The sequence below is a fragment of the Pan troglodytes genome, chromosome 13 (genome assembly GCF_028858775.2).
Source record: "Pan troglodytes isolate AG18354 chromosome 13, NHGRI_mPanTro3-v2.0_pri, whole genome shotgun sequence".
Classification (NCBI taxonomy): domain Eukaryota; kingdom Metazoa; phylum Chordata; class Mammalia; order Primates; family Hominidae; genus Pan; species Pan troglodytes.
Genome location: NC_072411.2, coordinates 62,354,024 through 62,366,572, shown reverse-complemented (window position 1 = coordinate 62,366,572; position 12,549 = coordinate 62,354,024). Strand labels below are relative to the sequence as shown.

Here is a 12,549-nt window from a genome sequence, read left to right as displayed (position 1 = left end):
TTGTGCAAAGGACTGTTCCTTGTAACTTAATCTATGAAGGAGGATTTATAAATATATAAAATTTACATAGTAAATTATGTAACCCCATAAGTAAATTGAGAAATAGCAGCATATTTTCTCAGGTAATCAGGTATTTGTGAGTCTTTAAGATCTGTACTGTTTTGTTTTTTTTTTTTAATTTAAATGTCAATGCCCAAGGAATGAATACACTTCTAGACATGTTTCAAAAGATAATTGTGTATAGCATATAGCATATTCTATTTCAAAAATATATATAACTGGCACATACATTATACAAATAATAAAACAAGTAGTTTTAATGCACATGTGGGCTACAGATGCTATTTTTACTGTGCAATAGTGAGACATTTTTAGGTATTGATTATTAATGGTATATAAATCTACTTTTTAGTAGTTCTATAATGACTTTATTCAAAACTTATTTCTGATGAACTTTTAGCATATTTTAGATGAGCAATATTGTTGAAAATTTCTTCAAGTGAGTAACTTGCTTGAATGTTAGGGGATTATAAAATGGGAGACCATGTTTCATGCTTAATATATATTTTAGCACAGTACACATGGATGTTAATTATGATAAGGTACATTTTTTTTTCTTGAAAACTTTCATATTATGGTAGTTGCCCTCTACGGTTTTGACTTAGAATATCACAGTTTCTGGATGTAAATGGAGTTGATCAGCCAGTCATTGTGTCTTTCTCTTTGCATTAGGTTCATCCTGAAAGTTAGTTTAAGATGCTCAGACCCTCTTCCAAAAGTAATGATGCCTTAGATAGACTTGATGGCCTTGAAAAAGTTGGCCTTACATGATCTAAATCCCTAGTTCAGGTGCAGTCATAATTCTAAAGCTGGAGGGACCTTAGATTGTCTTGTGCATCTCCCCCCAACCCCACTTTCAAATGGGCATGGCCTTTTTATTAAAAGAGCTAAGGCTCAACAAGGAGAGTCACACTTGGAATGACATGCATCTCTTAAGTGCTTACATTCTATAATACACATTCCATTATGCACCAAACACATTTAGGAGTCTCTGTTGAATAAACTGATATTTATGTCCCAGTCTTTATTACCCAAATATAAGTTTGCATTACATCATAATACCTACTGACTACAGTGCAGTTATTAAGACATCTGTGTAATTAATTAAATTTTTTAAAACCTGAGTTCTTCAGTTGCTACAGAAAATATTTTCAAGCCCGAAACTCAGCAGTTTGATCTTTTGAGTATTCTTTTTAAAAGAGCAATACTTTTATATTATCTGGCTTCTTCAAGTAAAGAGGAAAGTAATTTCATACTGTCTTCTGCTACTTTTGAATTGTAGCACGTAATTGTTCCCTGAGAAGCATTTACATACACATAAGAAGGTTCATAGAAGTTAAAGGACTCTGGTAAGCGGATAAGTTACCTCCCAGGACCTTAAGGATGTTGAAAAACCAGTGTGAAGCTATAGGGTAGAGATGTACTTTGAATGAAAGAATCAACATAAAGATTTCAGTAATTAGTAAGAGGAATCACCTTTCTAAGTAGCCGTTGCCATTTAATATTTTTAAAACTTTGCATTGAGTTGGACTTACTTTAGATTTTCTTAAACTCCAGAGTAAGAAGTTAAAATAAACAGAGACTATATATATATATAGATTTTTTTTTGGAGACAGGGTCTCACTCTGTCACCCAAGCTGGAGTGCAGTGGCACAATCTTGGCTTACTGCAACCTCTGCCCCTCCAGGTTCAAGTGATTCTCCTGCCTCAGCCTCCTGAGTAGCTGGGATTACAGGCACATGCCACCACACCCGGATAATTTTTGTATTTTTAGTAGAGACAGGGTTTTGCCGTGTTGGCCAGGCTGGTCTTGAACTCCTGATCTCAAGTGATCTGCCCACCTCAGCCTCTCAAAAGTGCTGGGATTACAGGCATGAACCACCACACCTGGCCTCATGTGAGCACCATGATTTTCAGATTATTTGTCCATCGCATAGAGATTCTCTGTGACATTATTGAAAGACGGTGATTTTGAGGTTTTAAATATGTTTATTATGACTATGTGATACCTATGTTGCATAATGATTTGCAGAATGTTTAATCTGGTTCTGTAAACAATGGGTAACCCGGCATTGTATAAGCAGGACTTTTAGGGCACACTCGGAAAACAACTTACTTCTTTCCCCCACTGTCCGTTCTATTAATAATGCACTCACTGAAGCTCCTTGCTTTTGGATAAAATCCAGGGCAAGTCTCACGACTTCTGCAGCCACTGTCGTTCTTTCAAGAAGTTCCCCAAGCTTCTTTCGTTTCAGGTGTTTCTGGTTGATATGTGTTTGGTAGAATGCCTCAATTTTTCATAGCCAAACTCCATGAAGCGTACATATGTTTCAATACATTTTCAGTCAGAGTCTCAAGTTACATAGCAAATACAGTTTATAGAATGTCAGACTCATATGTAGATGTTTTTAAAACTGCTGAGAGTCAACATAAGGGATGTGTGTCTTGGATATTGCTGATGCCGAGAGACATCACAGCCTAAAAAGCAATTGTTGGCTGACAACCGTATTATTTGGTGATCAGGAAGCAGTGTTTCCATTCCAACAGAACCATTTGTTATATGTGTGCACACACATACAGAGACAGATGTAATGATGAGTGTATTTAGTTACATTTTAGGGAATTATAGAAAAATAGGAAAATAAAATAGTTACATTTTAGAAAATTTGGTTGAGGATTTTGACTGATGTGTAATACATTATAATTTTTTCCTGTTTAACATAATGTGAAATAGGCTCTCGGTTAACATTTTGATGCTGAATTTCTGATTTTCAGGAACAGATTATGATGTTAAGTGTGTGTGATGCCTGTAATTTAATACTCCAGTACTGTTTATTTGACAAAAATTTTGAGTATCATGTAGTGAATCTTCAGCTGAAGCTTCTCCCTTCCCTGGATTAGGTCTGCTCCAAGTAGCAAGCTTATAGTGAGATGAGCAAATGATTCATTTCTTTCCTATTTCCAAAGCTTGTGTTTTTCTCACTCTTCCTTCAGCTCACTAGCCATGGCTTCATTTAACCCCTCCAGGGATGGTGTGCTGGAAAAGGATGACCTGACAGTGAGGTCATCTGATGTTGATTTCTCTAGCCAGGCAGCATGCTGATGTTTTCTCTCATGGAATGCTTTGGTTTTCTGAGGTCTTTAACCAACTCCATCCCCACCTCCCTAAATTGATCTTTCTCTCCTATAGCTCCTTGAAGTGAAAGAATACATGTCCTCAGGTTGACATGGTCAGCTCCTGATAATCTAATGGTCTATCTTCAGCCCCTTTCTGCTGGAATTTCTTCCCCTCGAAGCAGCCTTCTTGGGAGGATCTAACACAACGCTGGGCCAACTCTACCTGTGTGGCCCACATCTGATCTACCTTTGCCAGTCATCCTTAGGAGAGAGTTACTTCCCAGCCATACTTGTCAGCCTTTCAGCCTTTCTCCTTGAAGATTCCCTTAGATTTTAAGTTAGACATCTATCTATTGTATCCATTCAGGTTCCTGAGACACAGATCAAGCTCCCTAAGTGGTCGCCCCCTCTTGCTTGACTGATGGTGAGAGGAAAGCAATTCACATGGTGAGACTTGGAACGCTTCAGCATTTCTCTCCCCGTAAATGCTCACTCTCAGTCTCTCCAGTCTCTTAGACATAGGAGGTGAGCAGTCAGTTAAGTGTCCCAAACCAGTTCTCAGCCAGCGCCTTTCAGGCGGTCTTTAGGTGGTCTGATTTCTCACTCTGGAATGTGGGAGTGCCTGACACCCATTGTTTTGTGGTCTCCCCTTAAACAGAATTAGAAAGAGTTCTATTTTAGCAATCTGTTAAGAATGTAGAGGCTTCAGTTAGAGTGGCCCCTGAACACTTACCTAGGCACCATTTTCAATGCCTGTAATATTAAGCAGCATAGAATATTAACTATACACTGTTTTGAAGAAGGCTTTACAATGCATTTATTCAACACTGGACTGGGTATATATTGGCACTATATGTCGTGTCTACAGCGCTCTTCAAATACTAGCTTTCCCCCGGGTTGAAAATGAGCACTGTTCAAAGACCTCTTTAGAAAGCTTGATACTATACATTGGCTAAGGAAAAGGACCCCTTCCTCCATCATCTGTGGCGAGGACCAGTACTCAGGTTCAGAGGTGCTGGCCAGCTGCCAACATTCTGCATATTGTGAATTTCTTTAGGTCCCTGTAGAATGACTTGAGATTCCTAGACCTGATTTCTTTTTTATGATATCATTATAGTTACAAGAGGTATTTTAAATGTCAGTGGGTTTATTGTTCTATACCATAGAACCATGAGTTTGAGTATTTAGACTTGACTTAGCCCCTTTATGCTGTCTGGATAAAGGAGCACCTGAAACACATCTTTCAGGGAGATGATTTTTGTTTTGTTTTGTTTTGTTTTGTTTTTTGAGACCAGATCTGGCTCTGTCACCCAGGCTGGAGTGCAGTGGGGTGATATCGGCTCACTGCAACCTCCGCCTCCCGGGTTCAAGCGATCCTTCCACCCTCAGCTTCCTGAGTAGCTGGGACTACAGGCACGCACTACCACACCTGGCTAATTTTTGTATTTTTTTGCAGAGACCAGGTTTCGCCATGTTGCCCAGGCTGGTCTCGCACTCGTGAGCTCAAGCAATCCACCTGCCTAGGATTGTAAGCATGAGCCACCACACCCAGTGGGGAAATGATTTTTAAAAGGAGTTTAAGTACAGCCCCTGTGCTTGGGTGATAGGGAGGGTACCCGTCACTTTCCACTCTCCTCTAATGAACTAATCAGGATACTATAATGTGTTGAAAATTCATATTGCCATATATTAAAGTCTTTCATCTTTATATAATCAGAAAAAAATTAAGGGCAATCACTTAGAGGATGGGACAGAAATATAATATTGTTTGACATACTGGGTACCTAAGTTGAAAAAGAACCCCACAAATATTCAAAACTAAATTGCAAAACTGCAAAATGAGAGCATTAGAGACCAGTGGTTGGTTTTTATTCTTGTTGTAATTTTCAGCGCTTTGTCTGGTACCTGCCATGTGGCAGGTTTTAAGTGTTTGTTTTGTTGATGATCAAATAAAATAATTGAGAAAATAACTTTTTTCCAAGCTTGGGCAGATATTGAGAATTAAGAAAGGGACAGTTTAAAATTATATCCATCAAGTACACTGATGAAACTTAACCTAATGGCCTTGGGCCTTTTGGAAAACCTGTTTATGTTAAACTAGGCAGATGTTACAAATGTGTACATCTTTCAAATAAAAGACTCACATTCTATAAAAGGAAAAGAAACGCAGATAACGAGCTACAAAGACAGAAAACGCTAATGGACATTGTTTATATCTATTAGCAAAGTGGCTTCTGTAGGCCTTTCATTTCCTCCTATGGCCTGATGGGGGTCAGCAAATCCTCATATGTTTTTTGGCTGTTGGGAAGTTTACACTTTTTTTTTTTTTTCCAATAAATAGGCAGTCACACGAGCAGGAATATAATCCCCCCTCTCCATCCAGAGCTTCACCATGCTCTGAGCAGTTTGCAGTCACATGCCAGTGACTGGCTATCTGCTGGTTGTTGAACCTATTCTGTACAAGAGAAAACAGATGTCTGCTCTTACTGCCAAGTCCCCGTTCTTGCATTTTAGGAACCATTCCACACGCATGGGGAGGTTTTTGTTAATTTCTTTCGGATGATGACTGAGTGCTTTACGCTGTGCAGGACTTCCGAGCCTGGCTTTTCTACTCACGTGAACGTTAGTAGCTGTTTATCACTCTGACGGCCAATGTGAGATCTAGTTTTCTACTTGTTATGGAAGCCCTTGAACCCTTCCATGCCTAGGGACAAAGGAGGCCTATTGACCCTATTTTTATGTTTGGTCACCTATAATTGAAAGAATAAGTGTTTTTTTCACACATAGCATTGTAAATAATAAACCAGTTATGGTTGTCACTGATTTTAAAGATACTAAACTATCCTCATTTCAAGAACCACCACCAGTTATCACATGTATTATATGTCTTGTTCACAGTGAATGTGTGGTTATAAGAATGCATAGACAACAACTAAAAAGAAAGTAAAATTTAAAAAGAAAAAAAAAACACCCATGAAAAGAAGGGATTAGAAAAAAAAGAATTCATGGACACTTTGTTATTTTGTGGCATGTGCTGCCAGCTTGGACCATTCTTTTTTTTTTTTTTAATTACTGCAACTTTGTGGACAATGTTTGTGAGATATGTTGACCGTTTGAAAAGAAACATAAATAACATTAGCGCTAAAGGTCATCCCAAATGAAATTAGGTTTTTAACCGACAGGGTCGTTGCTATTGAAAACAAATGCATTCACATCATAGGAAATATTTACCTGCGTTACTCTACTCTATTTCACTATATCAAAGAGTGGGTTAAGAGCCCAGTTCTTTCTGGGATTCTGATTTATAGCATTTTTTAATATTATTTCCTCATCGGTAAACTTTCAAGTTGAATCAAGACTTTAAAGCATGTGTAATATTTTTAATAATATTTTAATAACAGAAGCAACTAAAACACAGATTTAGTGCCTACATTGTCGATCCCCTTCTAAAAATTCTTCATACATAGCAAATTCTATGAACATTCTTAAAAAGAAAGTCCACTCCATATATACTCCATATATATGTGTATATATATATACACACACACGCACACACACACACGAGAGAAACAATCTTGCTCTTTTGCCCAGGCTGGAATGCAGTAGCATGATCACAACTCATTACAACCTTGAACTCCTGGGCTTAAGCAGTCCTCCTGCCTCAGCCTCCCAAATAGCTGGGACTACAGATGGGCACCACTACATCTCGCTGATTTTTTTTTAAGAGATGAGGTCTCACTGTGTTGTCTAGGCTGGTCTCAAACTCTTGGTCCCAAATGATCCTCCCACCTTGGCCTATACTGGGATTGCAAGTGTGAGCCACTGTGCCTGGCCTCACAATATTTTGATATGTGTTTCTTCTGTAACATTTTTTATACCATATCTCTGTCCAAAGAGTGTTTTAGTGCCCTTTAATTAAGGGGTCCCCATCTTTATTAAAAGATAGAACCTAAAATCAAAACTAAGATGGGTTTGATCATATCATTCCCCTGCTTCCATGCCTCCAAAACCGCCCTATTTTTCAAGATGTAGCTTTCAAACTGCAGTTTCTTCTTCCTCCTGTTTCCCCGTCACCTACCAGTGTGCAATCATGTGTTGCTTAATGACGGGGATATATTCTGGTGAATGCATTGTTAGGTGATTTTGTCATCATGTGCACATCATAGAGTGTACTTACACAAACCCAGATGGTGTAGCCTGCTGTACACCTAGGCTATGTGGTATAGCCTCTTGCTCCTTAGGCTACTAACCTGTACAACATCTTACTGTACTGAATACTGTTAGCAGTTATAATACAATGATAAGTATTTGTGTATCTAAATATAGAAAAGGTACAGTAAAAATATGGTATAAAAGATAAAAATGGTGCACCCTTATAGGGCACTTACCATGACTGGAGCTTAGAGGACTGGAAGTTGCTCTGGGTGAGTCAGTGAGTGAGTGGTGAGTGAATGGGAAGGCCTAAGACATTACACTGCTGTAGACTTTATAAACACTGTATACTTAGACTACATTAAATTTATTTTAAAAAATTTCTTTCTGGCCAGGCACAGTGGCCTACACCTTTAATCCCAGCACTTTGGGAGGCCAAGGTGGGTGGATCACAAGGTCAAGAGATCGAGACCATCCTGGTCAACATGGTGAAACTCCATCTCTACTAAAAATACAAAAATTAGCTGGGCGTGGTAGTACATGCCTGTAGTCCCAGCTACTCGGGAGGCTGAGGCAGGAGAATCGCTTGAACCCGGGAGGCAAAGGTTGCAGTGAGCTGAGATCGCGCCACTGCACTCCATCCTGGCACAGAGCAAGACTCCATCTCAAAAAAAGAAAAATTTTTGTTCTTCATTAATGAATCAGCTTATTGTAACTTTTTTACTTTATAAACCTTTAAATTTAAGTTTTTGACTTTTGTCAAGTATGTGTGTTTTAGTTTAAAACACATACATTGTGCAGCTGTACAAAAGTATTTTCTTTATACATTTATTCTATAAGCATTGTTCTATTTTAAAATTTATTATTTATTATTTTCTAAACTTTTTTATAAAAAACTAAGACACTAACACACACATTAGCCAGGGCTACACAGTGTCAGGATCATCAAGACATTACCAGGTGATAGGAAGTTTTCATCTCTATTACAGGACCACCATCGTATATGCCATCCGCCATTAACTGAAATGTCATTATGCAGCTCATGTGCGTAATATCACAAGATAAGCATGGCTTATCTTCCTGGAGTGTCGGTGTTACTTACTGGTATTAGGTCAAAAACATTGTTTCTCTATTAAAATTAACTTAGATAGGAAGTAGATTGCAAAATTTACATGACTTTTTTTTAAAGATAAAACACAAGACTTCAAGAACATTTTGCAGCTCTGGCAAGACTACCTTGCCTTTTGCCTACAGTCACATAATTATTCTCCTTGCTTTTAGCACTGCTTAAGTAGGAAAGCTGAAGCAGTAGTGACTGACAAAGTAAAATCAAACTCCTTAGATAGCCTTTTGCAAGCCTCTTGACTTCTGCTTGATCTTTGGGTCCCAAGTCAATGCCATGTCCTCTGAACAAAGTATTTCCTTCCCCATCTACTCTTGAGTTCAGCTTTTCCAAGAGTCTAAAATTTTCCCTACCCAGAATTGACTATTTTATATGGCTTTGTTATTTCTTGTTTTCGTTAAATTACCTGTTTTTACTGTTGGTGATCATGACTCAAAAGTAGTGTGAACTTTGCCATAGAGCAGAGGACGGAAATTTAGGCAGATCCCTATTGGACGCTAGATGACTTGGTCCAGAATCCTTCATGTATCTCTAAGTTGAATTATTAGCAATAATTAAATTGAAATAATAGCTTCCTGCGCAATAGTGTGCCTGAAATGGACTCCTAAAAATAACAGTGGAGGAGAGGTCGGTTATTTTTAGAAACACCGCAAACAACTGAGAGTTGTGATTCCATGAGGGCATCCTCTCCAACTCAGTAGTGCCATTTCCAGATCTGCTAAGAAGGGCTTGGTGGGATCGTGTCTGGCCTGCACAGATTGTCCAAGCTTCAGACACTATTTTCAAGAGTCCAAGGTGACTTTGGTGTTCTGAGGTTCTGAGTACTTTAAAAGGACTTGAGCAAAGAAAGTAGCTAATAAAAATAGGTGTGTTAACATAAATATCTCACCTTCTGTTGGAAATTAATGGACAACACTCTCTTCTGTTTTAGCAACAGGAACAAGATCCTACCAACCTCTACATTTCTAATTTGCCACTCTCCATGGATGAGCAAGAACTAGAAAATATGCTCAAACCATTTGGACAAGTTATTTCTACAAGGATACTACGTGATTCCAGTGGTACAAGTCGTGGTGTTGGCTTTGCTAGGTAAGCCTTCTGCCCAGTCTTTATTATGTCAACAACAATAGCTTTGCCAAGTTATCTTGGAAAATTAAAAATGACTAAGAAGAGAGAGTTTCAGCTAGGGTTATGGGAGCAGTTGCACCGTGAACTTAAATTATGTGTAAATACCAGACTGCATTTTTCCAGATCTTTTGCAAGTTCATTAGAATTCATGAAGCTGAGCACACTAAATATTTGGGTCCTTATGGAAAGGAACTATCACATGAGCAAAAGTTCTGAACGTGTGTGTGTCCTTAGATCATCAGGATGCTTCTAACTTTTTAAAAATAACAGTCAGTCTCCTAAATTCAATATATAAATCAGTATGTTTTTTCTTATTCGATGGAAATTTGATTCATCAATAAAGTAAATGAGTTAGGTTTTAAAATGAAATATGTAAAACATTCAGAAAAGTAAGACAAGGACATGATAACTGTGTAACCACCACACAGATATGACAAATACTAACATTTTATAATTTCTATTTCAGATTTTTTTTTTTTTTTTGTAAGAAATAAAACCTAGGCCAGGCATGGTGGCTCATGCCTGTAATCCCAGCATTTTGGGAGGCCAGGCGGGCAGAGTTCGAAACCTACCTGGCCAGCGTGGCGAAACCCTGTCTCTACTAAAAATACAAAAATTAACTGGGCCTGGTGGCAGGTACCTGTAATCCCAGCTGCTTGGGAGGCTGAGACATGAAAATCACTTGAACCTGGGGGATGGAGGTTGCGGTGAGCCGAGATCACGCCACTGCACTCCAGCCTGGGCAACAGAGCGAGACTGTCTTAAAATAAATAAATAAATAAATAAAATCTTCTAGGGGCCGCATGCAGTGGTTCACACCTATAATCCCAGCATTTGGGGAGGCCAAGGCGGAAGGATTGCTTGAGCCCAAGAGTTTGAGACCAGCCTGGGCAACATAGCGAGACCCTTTCTCTACAAAAAGTTTAAAAATTAGCCAGGCATGGTGGCACATGCCTATAGTCCCAGCTGCAGGGGAAGCTGAGTCAGAAGGATTGCTTGAGCCCAGGAATTGGAGGATACAGTGAGCCTTGATCATGCCAGTGCACTCCAGCCTGGGTGACAGACCTGTCTTTAAAAAAAAAAAAAAAAAGTCTGAAAGTCTAGTTATAACTAAAGTGCCCTCACTCCTTCCATCTAATTTTTTATCTTTTTCTCCCCAGAAAATAAACACTTCAGAGTAGTGGTTATTTTGGTTTCTGATGGAAAAATACTAAATAGAAAGCTCTTTGATTTTGATCAGAATTCTAATCTAAAAGCCCATGTATAAAAGCTGATTTTTATATGATGCATTAATTAGAAACTTATTAATACTCTGCAATAACAAATAATGTGTATATATTTTAAAGTAATGACTTTGATTTTGTAGGAAGAATTTCTGAGGGTTTGCTTTTATACACAAATGACAATCACATCTTACCTCAGACCTGTTATATATCAACAAAGCATTATTATTATGTGGTTTTATATAGAAGAAAATTGAGACAAAAAAGGGAACTTTTCCATTGTTACCTAACTGCCAAATAATGAAGCAGGGGCTAGTACTTGGTTCATCTGGATTTTAGTTCATTGCTGTTTCTGTCAGGCCAGTTAGTTTTATCATAAAACTAAAACATCCTATGAGTAGTAAGTCACCAAGGCCAGCATCTCCAGCATGTGCTCCACTTGTTAAAATGACGCAAGTGAGTCACTGAATAGCTCAGCATCATTTTGTCACCTCTGTGGGTGTTCTGAAAACAGATCAAGTCGTATCATTTCTGTATCCAAAGAGAGAATTCAATTAAATTACATTGTTTTTTGAAACTATCACTGTTTGTTAAAACTAAGGTGTAACTCTCTGAGTAGTCCAGGAGTATAGAGTGTTTTTAGTAGATTATTCAGTGTTGCATCCATTAAAGAAAAATGATTTGAAGTAATTTAAGTTCCCAGCAATGTTTCTCAGATACTTTCAGCCACCTATAGGAATTGACTAAGTTGTAAAGTTAGCCTCCAGCCTTTACTCCTCCAAAGCCAAGGTGACAAGGTATATAGTTGACTTCACTAATTTAATTTTAAACCTGAAGCAAATGTAAGAAGCATATAAGGCGCACCCTCTCACTGATACTGGCTGTTATCATGACTTTTTAGTCTGTCATTTTGTGAATTTGTGAAAGCAAAGACAATTTTAAAATGACTAGTATTTTAGCAAGTAGAAAATACCCTAGTATTTTAAACTGTTGTATCTGCAATTCACTATTATGGCTAACAAAGCTATTGTGTATTGATTTTTCAATTTTACAACAATTACAATAAAATTATCCATTTGATATACTTCATCTTAAACACTCAGTAGATTCTTGCTTTGCTTCAGAATATACTCTATTGTTATCAGTTGTCATTTTACTATAGAAGTACAAAAGCAGCAGTTAGATAAAAGGTAGAATAGACCCTTTATCATATTCACATTTTTACTAGGTTTCATTTATATCCAAAAAACCTTTAAGAATGTTTATGCATGCACCGAACAAGATGAAAGTTAAGAAACCTTTAAATATTTATGTATTCTATTTTTATTATAAATAGGATGGAATCAACAGAAAAATGTGAAGCTGTTATTGGTCATTTTAATGGAAAATTTATTAAGACACCACCAGGAGTTTCTGGTATGTTGTTTGTCTGAAACTTTATCAGTAGTCTTCTATATGATGTATGTTTAACTTTAGCACATGATGACTCTTCAATAGAACAAAAACCCCTCATTTCACTCTTTAAGATGCATTTTGTTGGATTTACAAATAAGACTTAAAAATTCACCTCTCCCTAGGCATAGGCATTGGATGTTTAAATGTTAATGGAAGCAGTGGTAAGGAGCTGACTTGTAAAGCATTGTGCAATTCACTCCTCTTTTGATGCAGCAGCCAGCTTCTGAACCACCTTATCACCATCCTCAGTGAACCTCCCTTCGTTTGATCATATCCATTGAGCACTGTGGT

At 37.8% G+C, this 12,549-nt stretch overlaps 1 protein-coding gene across 18 annotated transcripts in view; it reads left to right on the top strand.

The window, feature by feature from the left end:
• Positions 1 to 12,549, top strand: part of RBMS1 (RNA binding motif single stranded interacting protein 1) — a 218,854-nt gene that overhangs the window by 178,140 nt on the left and 28,165 nt on the right. For all 18 annotated transcript variants that reach the window (XM_009443570.5, XM_515853.7, XM_009443566.5 and 15 more), the window contains exons 5-6: positions 9,384 to 9,541; positions 12,140 to 12,219. In XM_009443570.5, the coding sequence (XP_009441845.1) occupies positions 9,384 to 9,541; positions 12,140 to 12,219 (238 nt within the window). The remainder of the gene's footprint in view (positions 1 to 9,383; positions 9,542 to 12,139; positions 12,220 to 12,549) is intronic.